This window comes from Ovis aries, chromosome X (genome assembly GCF_016772045.2).
Source record: "Ovis aries strain OAR_USU_Benz2616 breed Rambouillet chromosome X, ARS-UI_Ramb_v3.0, whole genome shotgun sequence".
Lineage (NCBI taxonomy): Eukaryota > Metazoa > Chordata > Mammalia > Artiodactyla > Bovidae > Ovis > Ovis aries.
In genome coordinates this window covers 132,811,675-132,828,643 of record NC_056080.1, presented here as the reverse complement: position 1 = coordinate 132,828,643, position 16,969 = coordinate 132,811,675, and the positions used below count along the sequence as shown (strand labels likewise).

General features: G+C 43.2%; 1 protein-coding gene across 1 annotated transcript; it reads right to left on the bottom strand.

The window, feature by feature from the left end:
* Window positions 1-329: 329 nt before the first annotated feature.
* TMEM35A (transmembrane protein 35A) lies at window positions 330-15,203 on the bottom strand. The gene is made up of 2 exons (XM_004022480.5): window positions 14,986-15,203; window positions 330-2,155 (listed from the first exon to the last, which is right to left on the bottom strand). The coding sequence occupies exons 1-2, from the start codon at window positions 15,103-15,105 to the stop codon at window positions 1,742-1,744; spliced, it is 534 nt and encodes a 177-aa protein (XP_004022529.1). The 5' UTR covers window positions 15,106-15,203; the 3' UTR covers window positions 330-1,741.
* Window positions 15,204-16,969: the final 1,766 nt, after the last annotated feature.

Genomic DNA, 16,969 nt, shown 5'->3' with positions numbered 1-16,969 from the left:
GTGGGTACATATATAGTGAGACACACTGGCTCATCTTTATTTATTCATCTGCAATTCTTTTTTTTGTGAAATCATTCTTCAACCTTCCCTTGGCATCACCAAACCTAGGAACTGTACTGAGATCTTAATTTTGTGGCTTTCTGTTTCATGTGCTGACATCACAAAATTGTGAGTGAACTTAAATGAGATTAGAAAGTTTGTAACCTCACTAGTATATTATTATACTCCCCCTTGTCTTTATTTTCCTCCCACATCCACTCAAAAATAAAACAGCCTGAATCCCATGATATGACCCTTTCTTCCCAGACTTTCATTATTTGTCCAGACTATTTCCTCCAAACTTCAAAAATGTTTATTTTGAAAGAATGAGAGAAATAAGACAGAGGTATCATTTAACAAGAACAATGACACTGAAGAAAATACATTAATTCGTACTCCCCACACACGACACCCCCACCCCTTTCCCCATCCCTGGCACAATGATATTTAAACCATCAGAGCACATCTTAACAAGGAGAAGCAGCAGTATATAATGAAGAAAGCAATTTTCATACTGCTCAATCCGACTAACCCATATCGAATGTCCTTCCCCCAGCTAAACTCCACCCACTGAAAGAGGTGTAGTAGAGCAGACAACCATGGGGGTAACTTGGATCTCTGCTTACACTAGCAAAGTTCAGTGAAAATTCAGTAAGAATAGTGAATCTGATTTGCAGAAAAGACTGGATATAGCTCATCTGTCAAATTTCAGATGATTGAAGAGAACAGCTAGAGTTGGAGATTCACAGACTTCTAACAGGACTAATCTTTGCTCCCTCAACTGCAACAGTGGAGCATCTGCCAAATACTGCTGAGAATAGTGGAAGTGAGGCAGCTTTTGGCTTAAGAAAATCCAAAACAGATGTCTGATAACAAGTTTATTGTTTCAGTTTCCAACTGTGAATTAAGGAGCTCAGTAGGCTGGGCTCTGACAAAGGCAAGGTGAAACTTCCGATTTTATCACTTGAAGAATTAGACTATCTACTGACTGCATTATTTCCCTTATTTTAATTAAACTCAATATGGAGTATTTACAATTTAAACAACTTTTAAAGTAGAGGTTAATTCATTTTACATGTAACTCAGTGTCTCAAATTGAAGGAACTTTTTCCTAAAATGGGAGGTTTAAGTTTTCAGCTTAAACTGAGGGATCCCTGTATCCCATGGGAATACATAGTTTGTTTTACACCAAGAAGTAAGTGGGATTCTCTTTATAGGAGATTTGTTTTATTCTGCCTTCACTAGAATCAGTCTATAAAGGAAAGGTTACCTATGCAGGATTAGTTCAAGATCAGAGCCTTTTCCTTTGCACATGTGTGCGAACACACACATACACACACCCACACACACCCACACCCACACACACACACACACAGAGTAAGTAACGTTTACCCACACATAATCTCACAGTCACATGCTTGCTGGAATCCATCTCACAAATACACTTCAATAGTTAGCCATATACATGTACATGCAGCAAGATGTGAGAGTTGCCCCAGAGTGATTAAAGGTGGTGCACACACGTCTATGTGGGGAGGTCATTTTAGGGTATAGGTGTACACAAGCCAATAGGACCATCAACTTGCAGGTTATATGTGTCCCTTTTCCCCCAAGATAAATAAATGAAAAACACACACTGACATCTTCCTGGGTGTCATGGAGGCAACTGCCTGGAAGGTCCATTTTTTGCACTTCTGCTCTCCTATGACAATTTCATTTTGCCCTGAGGGGCCTTCTCGTATAAGGATGGCTGCTCCTCGGTATTTCCGGCATTGCCGTCACTCCCCGCATTCCCTGGTGGCGAGGATTTCTTCTCAGAAGACCGGTCTTCAGGCTTGCGGGCAATCAGCAGGCGGCAGGTGAGCAGGATTCCAAACACCAGGGCATGGGCGTAGCGTTTGAGAGGATCACCGACTAACTGATGGAAGAAGAGGACCGCCAACACCAGCAAGAGGAGGAAAAAGTTGGCCACATCTTTGGGACGCCCAGGCACAAGAGTCATGACAATGCCACAGGCCACCTCAAGAGCACCAATGCTTTTGCGGAGGAGAATGGAATTGATCCCCATTTTCTTCAGCAGAGGGAGGGCTCGCACATAGCTCTTGTAAGCACGTTTCTAGAGTGGAATACCATAAAGAAATCACTGCATTAACCATGATTTTACCATTAGAATGAAGAGCACACAAGCAAGGTCCTTCTTCCCCACCATTCCCTTTTCACACCAGTCAAGGGTGTCCTGTTCTTTGTTTACCATGTCCCCTAAATAAGAATCTTATGATAAAGGGAAAAAAGCAAGCAATCCGCTGAGATCCTTGTGATTTAATCCTAAGTAACACCATCAAAGGTAACAGAATTTGACTGTATAGTTTAAAAAAATTTTTTCTGCCATACCAAGTGCCAGCACTGGGGATTTGGGATCTTAGTTCCAGACCAGGGATCAAACCCAGGCCCTCCTGCAGTCGTGGAAACACCCGTGAAAAAAATTTTTTTCTGATTATAAATCATAAACAACATTAAGAATTTAAAAGAAAATTCACTGGGCCCATAAAAACTGGTACAGATTAGCCATATCCCCTTTTTCCAGTGCCTACTTTGTCCAAATGCAGATGCATATGAGCAACAACAAAAATGAAACAAGACAATAAAGCCTCACTAATTTGGACTTTTCTAATTTGGAATTTTTGATAATTCAAAAAATATCTGCTTGGAGTCTACATTTGTGGAATCTGTAAAAAAAATTTTTAAGTGTGCTAAGCAAACAGAAAAATTTAAATGTATGCAAATATTAGCCCCTTATATATCTTTAAGATATAGTAAGCCAAAAATCATTCTTATGGTCATTGATATAAATCCCTGGGCTTTTACAAGACACTGATTAATTTTAATTCAATAAACACTTATTGAATACCTATTATGGATTATGTGATGGAGATATAGAGATGACTATGACAGGGTCAAGAAGCTGTTGTTCTAGTGGGGGGAAACATGCATAAAAACATCATGGAAGCAACATGGTTAGTGGTATATAATAGAGTACTGTATAAGGTCTAATTGTAGCCCAAGGCAGATATCATGGAACAAAGAAGGGAGGCACTGGTTATATCACAAAGTAATAGAATTTTACTGACCTTAGAGTAATAGATAATATTTTTCACTATTCAGATGGACCCAATCCTCATCTTGTAGTAAATTGATGACATTTTATCAAATCTGTTTTTTCCTGGTTTTGCTCACTACTTTGTTTTCATGAAGTATCAATTAATTCATTCAATATTTATTAAGTGCCTCCTTGTGCTAAGCATTGTGCTTGGTACTCTGGATTCAGATATCAATCATTCAAAAGCCTTGCCTTCCTAAAGTTTGCATCTATAGGAGGAAAAGTTACGGAAGTACATAAACACAATGTAGCATTATGGTCGTAGGTACAGTGGAGACCACTGGAATGGTCAAATTTCCCTAGACGGGAACTGAGAAAAGCTAGAATGGAATCTTAAAGAAGAGCAGGTGTTTGCAGGATCAATAAGGGAAGGCCAGTGCAGGCAGAGGAAGCTGGATGAGTAAAGGCCCTGAAGGACATAATAGACTGGTGTATTTCAAACACTGCCCCAGCTCAGCATAGGTTGGGGGAGGGAGAGGTAAGGGGGAGACATGAGACAGAGATGACAGATATGAATCAGACCATAGAGTGTGGCATTGTGGAGCTGGACTTTATCTTATAAGCCAAGAGAACAGCATAATTTGCTTTTAAGGAAGATCTCTCTGAAAGTAGCATCAAGGATGGATTGGGAGAGGTATGCCTGGAAGTGAGGAGATCAGGTGAGAGACCTGGACTAGAGTAATGACAATAAGGATAGAGGGAAGGGATGGAGTCAAGGATACTTTGAATGCAAAGTCAACAGGAATTGATGTTTTATCAGATGTGGCCAGGGAGGGAAAGGGAGAAGTCAAGACTGCATATGGAAGAAGAGGGGGAGGAGGCAAGAAGGAATGAGGAACTCAATTTGGAGTTTTTTAGTTGAAGTATCTCTAAGACTTCTCTAAGCAGAGCTGTCTCATAGGCAACTCAGTAATAGAGGTCTGGGGTAAAGATACAGAATTGATAGTCATCAGTATTCCCAGGTAGAATGTATACAGTGGGAAATTTTGTGTGACAAACATTTTAATAAGGGGAGGAAGAAGAGAATCCACAACATAGAGGCAAGTGTGGTTAGAAAAGTAGGAGGCAACCCAGGAGAGATGGGGTCATAAGGGCCAAGAATTTTAAGAAAAGAATAGTCAAAAGCACCAGATGCAAGACAAATATAAGAATCAGGCAGAAAGCCAACTGGACCTGTCGGGAGAATCTGGTGCTTAGAATAATGTTCACACACTCTAGTTTGGGACAAATGTTAAGTCATTCCTCTAGTGAATGCACGTTTATTTCATGGACTAATTATCATGAGTGGCACAAGATAGTCCTTTATGAGTATTCTAGGAATGAGTACTGTTTTAAGATCCATGGTTTAGATTTAAAAAAAAAAAAGCATGGGTTTGGATTCAAACAGGCTTGGCTTCAAATCCTATCTCTGTTACTTTTTAGTTGGGTGCCCCCTGGGCAAATTACTTGCTTCTCTGAGTCTCATTTTCCTGAGCAAAACTGGGACTAAGATGAAATGAGTAAGGCTATGTCCCCTGAGTACAAAATCTAAGGCACCAAAACACTCATTGATTAAGTTAAATAATATCCACACACACACACACAAAATCACAACTTTAAACAGAGACAGGATCCGATTTTGCACTTTTACGACCCTGCCTCACACCTCTTCCTAAACCTTGCCCTGTCACATTCTGTCTTAGTTGTCTTTATTTACCTTTATTCACCTCTGACTGGTTTGATCTCCTTGCGCACAGCATTCTCATTTTTGGTGTGTCCTTGACTCTTGAAGCTTCCAAATAATTTGGGTTCCTTGGTAGCTCAGACGGTAAAGAATCTGCCTGCAATGTAGGAGAGACCCAGGTTTGATCCCTGGGTCAGGAAGATCCCCTGGAGAAGGGAATGGCCACCCACTCCAGTATTCTTGCCTGGAGAATCCCATGGACAGAGGAGCCTGGCAGGCTACAGTCCATGGGGTCACAAAGAGTTGGACACAACTGAGCAACTTTCACTTCAATCACCTCTAGTCCCTACCCTGTTACAGAGCATATAAGAAAACTCAAAGTATCAGTCCTTCCTCCTCCATCTCATGTTAGGTTAAATCAGGCATTTTCAGAGAGAAATTAGGAGAGGTTGACCAGCAGGATGAGTAAAACCCTGGGTTTAACTGAGCTAGACACATGTGGATCAGAGTTGAGTCAAGGAATAGGGCATCTGGTGGTTTCCTCTCACTATTAGCCTAGATGCCACCTGCTCACTCTCTGTCCCTCTACACTCTGGTGATGGTAGCAGGGGGACATGAGGGAAAGAAATCTAGACCCAAGAGTTTTTCTTATCACTCTGAAGGTAGGACTTTTTCTAATTAGCAACACAAAGCTCCCCAAGAAGCAGATCCTAAATCCTAAGTGTAACCTTCTAACATAATAAACACAGGAAGCAGGATGAGTTCCTTACAGTCAGTTCAGAGTAAAGATTCTAGATGCTGACTGAGTGGCTTCTGGAAACATTCCCTTGTTTTGCCTAGGGATAACCACCCATCTCCTCCTGGGGCGGCAGCCGAGAGGAGCAACCCAACGTCCAAGGAGTCGTGGCTTCCCGGGCACAGGAGGGCTGAGAGGAGCTACTTCACGTTCAAGGTCAGGAGGGGTGGCAGTGAGGAGATACCCCACATCCAAGGTAAGGAGCAGCAGCTGTGCTTTGCTGGAGCAGCTGTGAAAGATACCCCACGTCAAAGGTAAGAGAAACCCAAGTAAGATGGTAGGTGTTGCGAGAGGGCATCAGAGGGCAGACACACTGAAACCATAATCACAGAAAACTAGTCAATCTGATCACACTAGGACCACAGCCTTGTCTAACTCAATGAAACTAAGCTATGCCCTGTGGGGCCACCCAAGACGGGCGGGTCATGGTGGAGAGGCCTGACAGAATGTGGTCCACTGGAGAAGGGAATGGCAAACCACTTCAGTATTCTTGCCTTGAGAACCCCATGAACAGTATGAAAAGGCAAAATGATACGATACTGAACGAGGAACTCCCCAGGTCAGTAGGTGCCCAATATGCTACTGGAGATCAGTGGAGAAATAATTCCAGAAAGAATGAAGGGAAGGAGCCAAAGCAGAAACAATACCCAGCTGTGGATGTGACTGGCGATAGAAGCAAGGTCTGATGCTGTAAAGAGCAATATTGCATAGGGACCTGGAATGTTAGGTCCATGAATCAAGCCAAACTGGAAGTGGTCAAAGAGGAAATGGCAAGAGTGAAAGTTGACATTCTAGGAATCAGCGAACTAAAATGGGCTGGAATGGGTGAACTTAACTCAGATGACCATTATATCTACTACTGCAGGCAGGAATCCCTTACAAGAAATGGAGTAGCCAGCATGGTCAACAAAAGTGTCCAACATGCAGTACTTGGATGCAATCCCAAAAACGACAGAATGATCTCTGTTCATTTCCAAGGCAAACCATTCAGTATCACAATAATCCAAGTCTATGCCCCAACCAGTAATGCTGAAGAAGCTGGAGTTGAATGGTTCTATGAAGACCTACAAGACCTTTTAGAACTAATACCCAAAAAGATGTCCTTTTCATTATAGGGGACTGGAATGAAAAAGTAGGAAGTCAAGAAACACCTGGGGTAACAGGCAAATTTAGCCTTGGAATACAGAATGAAGCAGGGCAAAGGCTAATAGAGTTCTGCCAAGAGGACGCACTGGTCATAGCAAACACCCTCTTCCAACAACACAAGAGAACACTCTACACATGGACATCACCAGATGGTCAACACTGGAATCAGACTGATTATATTCTATGCAGCCAAAGATGGAGAAGCTATGTACAGTCAGCAAAAATAAGACCGGGAGCTGACTGTGGCTCAGATCATGAGCTCCTTATTGCCAAATTCAGACTGAAATTGAAGACAGTAGGAAAAACCACTAGATCATTCAGGTATGACTTAAATCAAATTCCTTATGATTATACAGTGGAAGTGAGAAATAGATTTAAGGGACTAGATCTGATAGATAGAATACCTGATGAACTATGGATGGAGGTTCATGACATTGTACAGGAGACAGGGATCAAGACCATCCCCATGGAAAAGAAATGCAAAAAAGCAAAATGGCTGCCTGGGGAGGCCTTACAAATAGCTGTGAAAAGAAGAGAGGCGAAAAGCAAAGGAGAAAAGGAAAGATATAAGCCTCTGGACATGGAACAACAGACTGGTTCCAAATAGGAAAAGGAGTACGTCAAGGCTGTATATTGTCACCCTGCTTATTTAACTTATACGCAGAGTACATCATGAGAAACGCTGGGCTGGAGGAAGCACAAGCTGGAATCAAGATTGCCGGGAGAAATATCAATAACCTCAGATAGGCAGATGACACCACCCTTATGGCAGAAAGTGAAGAATTAAAGAGCCTCTTGATGAAAGTGAAAAAGGAGAGTGAAAAAGTTGGCTTAAAGCTCCACATTAAGAAGACGAAGATCATGGCATCCAGTCCCATCACTTCATGGGAAATAGATGGGGAAACAGTGGAAACAGTGTCAGACTTTATTTTTGGGGGCTCCAAAATCACTGCAGATGGTGACTGCAGCCATGAAATTAAAAGACGCTTACTCCTTGGAAGAAAAGTTATGACCAATCTAGATAGCATATTGAAAAGCAGAGACATTACTTTGCCAACAAAGGCCCGTCTAGTCAAGGCTATGGTTTTTCCTGTGGTCATGTATGGATGTGAGAGTTGGACTGTGAAGAAAGCTGAGCGCTGAAGAATTGATGCTTTTGAACTGTGGTGATGGAGAAGACTCTTGAGAGTCCCTTGGACTGCAAGGAGATCCAACCAGTCCATTTTGAAGGAGATCAACCCTGGGATTTCTTTTGAAGGAATGATGCTAAAGCTGAAACTCCAGTACTTTGGCCACCTCATGCAAAGGGTTGACTCATTGGAAAAGACTTTGATGCTGGGAGGGATTGGGGGCAGGAGGAAAAGGGGACGACAGAGGATGAGATGGCTGGATGGCATCACTGACTCAATGTACGTGAGTTTGAGTGAACTCTGGGAGATGGTGATGGACAGGGAGGCTTGGCGTGCTGTGATTCATGGAGTCGCAAAGAGTCAGACACGACTGAGCGACTGAACTGAACTGAACTGAACCATCCATCATTGAAGAATAGATTTTTATCTATACTATAGTAGAATCTGTGGGCCAAATTCCAGGTCTTTAAATCAAGTTCCTATGACCTCGATGAACACTTTTCTCTCCATTTGGTGTAACTCCATATTACTTTTTCAGTTTATCTAACCTCTGGAACTGCAGCTGTGAATATTTGTATGCAGCAGTTGCCTCTTTCTTTCCTTCTTTTCTCAAGAGGAAACTGCATGTGGATAAGCCATTTCATCACATCTTTAGTTTAAAGCTGAGTAGGTACAGATAGCATCTCTTGTCCAGGACTCCAGACAGTGAACGTTTAACTTGCTAGAGATGGGACTCAGCTTGGATAGGGTCTTGACAGTATAGGAAGCCCTTTATTCTTTCTTCTGTGGAACAGGATAAAGACATCAAAAGTATCCTACTATTGCCAGCCCCCACAAGACTTGGGCCAGGTCACCTCAATTCTAATAGTAGGGTCACTTGTCTTAAGTCTATAGTAATTAGATCTCTAAAGACTTTAATTGTTGTGACAGTAAGAATAAAGAGGTAACTGAGTCACTTTATCAAAAGGCTCTCACAGTTCACTTTGTTAGGTCTGTTTCTTTCTCACAGACTTTGTATAGGTCTGTTTCTTTTTCACTGCCATGAGCCAGACCCTGTAACCATAGTTTCCTTATAGTAAAAGGAGAGAGAAGGGTTTAGTCAACTTTTTCAAATACCTTTAGTCAAAGACAGTCATCCAGAAATATCCTTGGGCTAAGATTAGCTAAATTCCAATTCTAGTTTTGCCCCTATATTGCTTGGAGAAAATTAGTTAAGTATTGTATTACCTCAATTTCCCCCCTTTTGAAATTAAATGAGCATTTTGGAGATTTGGTCAAAGAATCATAACATCATAGCATCAACCAAGGGCCACATACACATATTTTATCATTACTGAAACACACAATTAGAAATCCATATATTTGCAAGCCACAGTAATTACTTTAATGATAATAGCAATGATTCAACCTGCTTCATTTGTATAGTATGAGATGGTATGATTCAGACATGAATCAAACACATACGGAACCTTTCTTTAGTCATATCTTTTTTCTTTTTATCATTTAGTCTTCACTCCTGGGTTCATGATCTCATATTAATTACATTAAACTTGAACACCTCACAACTGCCTAATAATACTCGTCTTCGATTACAGTTAATTACCCATCCAAGCCAGCTAACAGGACAAAATGTGAAGAGAGGGCAAATAATTTGTTCCACTTTAGTTCACTTACACCAGTTAGGTAAACGAAAAAAAAAAAAAACTTGGCTAATATACTGTATAATTCCATTTATTTGTTGCTGCTCAGTCGCTCAGTCATGTTTGATTATTTGTAACCCCATGGACTGCATCACACTAGGCTTCCCTGTCCTTCACTATCTCCCAGAGTTTGCTCAAACTCATATCCATTGAATCGGTGGTGCCATCCAACCATCTCATCTTCTGTCGTCCCCTTCTCCTCCTGCCTTCAATCTTTCCCAGCATCAGGGTCTTTTCCAATGAGTCAATTCTTTGCATGAGGCAGCCAAAGTAAAAACAGTAAAACTAACATATTGTTGAAGTCGGGATTTATGCAGGGGATGGGTGCAGGTACTAATGGGAAGGGGCCATGAGGGAAGTTTCTGGGATGCTGGTCATGTTCTATTTCTTGATCTAGGTTACACAGGATTCTTAAAATTCCTTGAGCTGTACATTTAGGTGTACATTTCAGTATGTATGTTATACTTCAATACAATTTATAGGGGAAAACCATATGAAAGCAGAAGAGAGCACTGACAAAAATATATTTTGGCTAAAAACCTCAGTCTGGTTGCTATATTAGATCATAAAGGCTACATAAGTGCTGAAAAATTTACTGACTCAAGTATGATTTTCCTGAATCTCTGTAGGAAAAAAAAAGCCATATGTGAATCATAGATCATCTCTTAAATGCAATAAAAAGCCATCACATGCTTAATTGCCAAATATCATGTGAACAAAAGCACCTTTTAAGCAGTTCTACTTTCCACTATCATATAATGCCCACCTAAAAAGGAAGCTGCTAACCAAAGTGGATCCCTCCCAGATTGCATCTAACGGGAGAAGGGTCTGACTTCCACTCTCAGTCAAAAGTCGCTCTAAAACAAGCACAGCTGTTGACCATTGGAGGCTACAACCTCCCTGGCATAAATTTCAATGTAGTTTAGCTTAGGCTAGCTAGCTGTGTTAACTAAGCACAGTCACTTCACATCTCAGGATCAGTCGCCTCTCTGAGGGAATAAACGTATTGTACCACCTCAAAGAACAGTCTAAGCATTGGTTATTATGTAGTTGGAATGCAATTAATAGTGTGATTGGAAGCATAAAAGATCACCTGTGGACATTAACTAAAACCCTGGGGAAATACTGGAGGGCATTTAACTACAAATAAGCAAATCATTCAAATCAACAATAAACCTTCCCTAGGAGGGGCTGCAAAGAAGCAGCAAAGACCTGCCCTGTCTTCTTCAGGGTCAAAAATCCTCTGGCTTCAATGTGACAGTAATTTTGGTGTTTTCTTACTGTTCCATTTGTGGCCCTTTGTGCCTGCAGGATAGAACCACCGCTAGTGAACCCCTGCTACAAAGAGCTGAACACCAGATAGAGAGCAAGTCAACCATTCATATGTTAAACTGCCTAGCAGCATTTGTGTCCTGTCTCCCAGCTGCAAGTGAATTAATGAAGGCACTTAGTCAAGGGAGTGGTCAGTCGTGTTGCATTCACGTGGGATTTAGAGTACTCTATAGTGACACTTGCTAAATTGGGAGGAGGTATGGAGTGACACATACCAAACGGGCTATTCAAGAGAGGCATCCAGAAATTCTGCACGAGATCCACTATGCACTACCCAGCAGCGAGTGTAGGGTTTTCTATATTAGCTGATTGCATAGAGGTCTGTTCACCAATGCATGTAAAAATAGCAACCTACTCTTTTAAATGTCTGATTTCAATCCCTTAAACTGGTCCTTCAAATTAGTCAGGAAATCACTGCATAACATAGTGTGAGTAATATCATCACTTGAACCTAGAGCATTTCTTGAACACCTACCATTTTCACATACTGTACTAGATTCTTTCATATGCAACCTCAGTTCATATTTACAACAACCTCCTGTGGTAGGTATTATCCTCATTTTGCAGATGAGGAAACTGAGGCAGACGCTTCAGGAGTGTCAGGTCTTGAACCCAAACCAATATGACTCGAAGTCTGCACTCTTTCCACTACCCTTTCCTGGCTCCCCCAGTAGAGATGGGAAAGAAGTTCATATTCATTTGTCTGTCTAGTTGTTAGCAGTGATTCTCCATGGACGGGATAACACCTAAACACGACACTAATGGCTTTAGAACAACAACAACAAAAACAGTTGACACGAACAAAAAAAAAATCCAAATTAAAAAAAAAATTGGTTTCAAAGTAAAATGAAACCCCAAAATATGGGATAGGGACAGTTGGACTGGTACCAAAAAAGGAGAAAGAATGTGCCACACATTTTCAAGAATCGGTCATAAGTTCTGACATCCAAAAAGGCAGTTGTAACCATTAATGATTCCTCTACTGGGAATATTGAGTCACAGATTTGGTTTCTAATCTCTGCTCCAGCAGCAGCTTAGCCTAGCATCTTGAATAAGTCATTAAACTTGCTCTATTTCGGTTTATCCATCAATAAAATAAGCATAACTTTTAAAAATGAATCTACCTCACTGAGATGTTTTAAACAACAATCATAAACAATAAGAACAACAACAACACCTTGGGATTTTATATAAAAAGCCATTGCAGTCAATACATGACTAACTCCATCAATGCAGAGGAATCACTCCTCAATGGAAAACAGAAAATCCCAGATCATTATCCCAGCTGATCTCTGGTTGGAGTCCTGAGGGGCTGTAACCTGCTTCTAAGAGGCAAGAAATGACTTCTGAACTGCATCATCAAGAGCCAAGCAGAGAAATCTGAAGGGTGGTGACCAGCCAAGACAACGCTACAATGACTCATTCATTCACCCAGCCATTCAATGCATATTAACTGAGCACTTTCTTTGTACTAGAACTGAATTGTCCCCACGTTCTATGGGTTCAACAATAAAGCTAGGCTGGCCCAGGCACAATGCAGTGGGCCCTATGCCAGAAAGCCATCTCTAGCCTGGGGCCTAATACTCAATACAGGAGAGAACTCTGGACAAGAGCAGTCTGAAAATTCTCCTCAAGCTTCATAGTACCGTGATGTTTACCTCCCAGCTATAGTTCTTCCATTTCTTCCAGACGCCCTTAAGCACAGAATTGTGCACACACACACATGCGCATGCACGTACCTGCACGCACGCACACACGCATACACACACACACACACACACACACACACACACACACACACGGGCTTCCCAGGTAGCTCAGCTGGTAAAGAATCCACCTGCAATGCAGGAGACCTGGGTTCAATACCTGGGTTGGGAAAATCCCCTGGAGGAGGACATGGCAAGCCACTCCATTATTCTTGCCTGGAGAATCCCCATGGACAGAGGAGCCTGGCGGGCTACAGCCCATGGGGTTGCAAAGAGTCAGACACAGACACAGATACACACACAGACACACACACACACACAATCATTATGTACTGCTGTATTAGATTGCACCTATTTAAATATCTTCCTTTGTATGATATGGAATCTTCATATATTCTGCCTTTTACTAGACTGTAACAGACAGCTCCACTCCCTGGGAAGAAACCTACTGTAAACCCATTTGTGGCTGATCCTCCTCGTGGGCGCCTGCCAAGCTGATCGGAAGCTTCCTGGTGACTCCATCTTAGTTGGATTGTCTGCAGAACCTTACACTGTACTTAGGGTGCAGCTTGGATGGCCTCTAAAGCAGGGTCCAGGGAGACAGGGAGTATACTGAGGAAGGGTACTATGTCCCTACAGAAAGGGAAAGCTTAAATATACCTAAGGCACACACACACATACACAAACATATAAATGTATGTATATATGAAAAGGAAAGAAAATCAAGAGCATATGCATTTATTTATAACCTAACACCAAACTACTAATGCCAAGATAAAAATATAGTGGCAATTCCCCTCCACCCTTTCCCTCTGCCTTTGGTGGCTTCTGCTACCCCACCTCCTCTCTCCGATGCAGGCTGTCTTGGATACTCATTTTGACCTGATTTCATTTCCATCTGGTCAAATGTTGTGGGAGGAGGGAAAGCGGGAAAGAGAAACACATTAGGATTCGCCACTGGGGGTAGCCCTTGGCCCTTGAGTATCAGCTGCCCTCCCTGACCCCAAGGTGATCCTGTGATGAGAGACATGGGAAACACCAGCTTAAACCCTGAGACTGAAGCCAGAGCTTCTTGCAAACATTTCCGAGTATCTGGTTTGCCAGGCTCCATCCATTTGCAGCTCACGGTTGAGGGGCTCTGGAAGGCTCCGCAGTGAGCTCCAGAAGAGCTATTTATTCCTGTCAACTGTCAGCATGTGGGGCTATTCCTCCTTGCCTCAGCCCTAATGGGGAGTCCCTCTTGCCTCTTCTCTCCTCCTTTTTCTCTCCTAAGCTCCTTTCCTTCCTGACCTTGAGAGCCCAGTAATGGGTTCCCTCCCAGGACTGGCAGTCTGGCAGAAGCAGTGAGAAGGAGGTTCTCTTCAGCTGGGGTGGGGTAATGAAGAGGCAGAGTGACTGGAGGAGAAGCGAGAGAGCAAGAAAGTGCTGGAAACAGCCCCTGTCATCTCCTTCCTACTGCACAGCCTGGGAACAAGTCCTCTTCACACCCAGCTGGGGAGTGCAGCCCAGCCCCCAGGTTGCAGAGATGTTTTGGTCAGTCACCTTCAGGTGATTTGAACTCTGCAGAGGGGAAACCCTGCAGAGGGCCTGGCCTTGGGCACCCACAGGAGCCAAGATGGGGATTATGGACTATTTTGCGGGAGGGAAAAAGCAGACTGCAGATTAGCCCAGAAACAACACAAAACAAAACATCCAGTTTTCCCTTGAGAGAAGAAGCAGCAGGGTTTCAGTGACCTTTATTTGGGCCAAGTCTGCTTTTGTCTCCAGGATACAGACACACGCCCAGGCAGCTAGGGGAATACCATCCGCTCCCCATCTGGGATGAGGGATACCATCTCCACCCCTAAAAATTGCTTGTATTAGTAGCCCATTCGCCCTCAGCTCTTTCCTCCTTCCCTTTTGTTCTTCCTCAAGATAAATAAACTCTCCAGCTTGCTAAACTCTAAGCTCCAAGGGAAGCAATCAGACTTGCAAGCTGGTTGCCCGGACTTTGGGTGTGCTGGAAGGAGGAAAGGGCTCCTGCCGGTGACAGGTGTTACGCAGGTCTCAGCCCTGGGGTTTACTTGAGGGTGGAGGGTTTACTTGGGCAACCCCTCCCCCAACTGGCATGCCGTGGCTCCCTAACAGTTGTTCCCGGCTAGCTCTCGCTCTCGTCCAGCTGCTCCTTCCCAGCTGCAAAGTTGTTGGGGAGAAGGGAGGGTCCGGGGTGGGGGTAGGGGTGAAAGGGCTGGGACCTTGGACCAGGGAGGAAAGAAGGGGAGCGGTACTCTCCATCCCTTCGGAGTGCGCTCCTCATCACCCGTTTGCTTCACTTACCATCTCACTGTAGGCATCCTTGCTGAGCCTGGGGGTCAACTTGATAGTCCCCATGAAAACAAAGAAGAGTCCCAGGGCCACTGAGAGGGCCACGACGGTTACGGTTCTAGGGGATGCCATGGGGTCACCAAGGCAGGTCCGGACTAACCGTTCAGCTTAGCGCACCCTCTGGCCTAAGGCGCAGGCACTTAGCGCAGAGAGAGCTAGAGGGACACTGCGGAGGCAGCAGGCAGCTAGAATGACAAAGGGAGAGGAGGGAGCTCGAGGGAAAAATTGAGAGATCGAGATTCAACCTCTCACTACAACAATCGCTGGGTCCTAATGCCCTACGCTTGCTCTTCACTGGCCGGAAAGCACAGTCTCGAAATTAAACGAAGTCCCAAACTGGGGTAGAAACTTCAAATCTTAAATGGGGAAATAGGTAGGTTATGTTGTGAATTCAGTCCCCAGGCTGCCTCTGAAATGAGGAATGAAGGAAGATCATTCTATCACTTCCCCCAGGAGCGCTTTCGATCTCTCTAGTTCTTTATTCACTCTCCCTTTTCAGCCTCTCTCCTCTCCCCTTATCCTTCCTCTCTCCTTCTCTCCCCTTTTCCTTTCCTTCACCAAAACATGAGCTCTTGGAGTTGCTAGTTTCTGCAGTAGGTAACACTGGAGGATGAATCTGCAAAGTTTTCAGGCTTGATTGTTGCCAAAGAAAGCTTTATCTTCCTCTTCCTCCAAGTTTTTTCATGGCTCCTATTGCTCAGTGGTTAATTTCAGAGTTTTAAAGTTGACATTTAAGGCCCTCCACATTTGGACCTCTGTCTCTCGTTGGAGGTTTGTGTGTGTTCACTCATGTCCAACTCTTCGTAACCCCATGGACTGTAGCCCACCAGGCTCCTCTGTCCATGGAATTTCCCAGGCAAGAATACTGGAGTGGGTTACCATTCTCTTCTCCAGGGGATCTTCCTGACCCAGGGATCAAACCCCGTCTCCTGCTTGACAGGCAGATACTTTACCAATGAGCCACCTGGGAAGCCCCTTTGGAGGTTTATCTTCCAACAACCCCCACTGCTACCCCGTCTCCTTTCTACTCCTGGTCCCATTCAACCTGAGATGTCCCACCTCCCCTACATTCGCTTTCCCTGCTCAGTCACTCTTCATTAGCAATCAGCCTTTCCTTCAGTGTCACCTCCTCCATAAAGACTTCCCTGATGCACTCCCAGCTGGATATGATTTCTCCCTCTGACTTCCTGTTCTAGTAACCAATATTTATTGGCTGCTAACTAAGTGCTAGACTGCCCTTGACTTGTATTAACTAATTTTATCTTAACAACAATCAGTAAGCTAGATATGAGTTCCCATTTTATGGATGTGACATTGAGGAAGTTTAATTAACACAGGGAAGTTAATTAAGTAACTTGCCCTAGAGTATATGCTAGTAAGCGGAGAGACAGAAATCAAACCTGGCCAGTCATTTCCAGAGCCCAGGTTCTCAACCATTCATCTGCTGCCTCTCTGTATAATATTTTGCATCATAAATATGGCACTTACCTGATACTGCTGAACGTTTTAATTACACACACAGATGTAACTTTTTCAGAGGCAGTGTTCATTAAGAGAGAGAGAACAGTCTGGAGTCAGACCCAGAAGGTCCAGGGTTTCAATCCCAGCTCTACCACTAATTGTAAACTTGGATAAGTCACTTATCTGAGCCTCCATTTCCACATTTATAAAATGTGAATGAAAATTCTACCTCAAAAGTTTGTTGTAAGAATTTTATGTTCATCAATTGCTTAGCACAGTGTCTAGCACAACGAGACCTCAATGGATATGGTTCTTTTCTTGCTTGTTCTGCTTTCCTAATCCACACCACAACTATGATTGTAAGCATTTAGATGGTAGGAATAGGACTTACCTGGTGGTCCAATGGTTAAGAATCTGCCTGCTAATGCAGGGGACACAGGTTCTATTCCTGGTCTGAGAAAAGTCCACATGCTGT

Excerpts from the sequence above, each read along its gene's own strand:
- TMEM35A (XM_004022480.5), bottom strand. The coding sequence starts at position 15,105 with ATGGCATCCCCTAGAACCGTAACCGTCGTGGCCCTCTCAGTGGCCCTG. Across the intron at positions 2,156-14,985 it reads AGGATGCCTACAGTGAGATG|AAACGTGCTTACAAGAGCTA; the intron begins GTAAGTGAAGCA and ends ATTCCACTCTAG.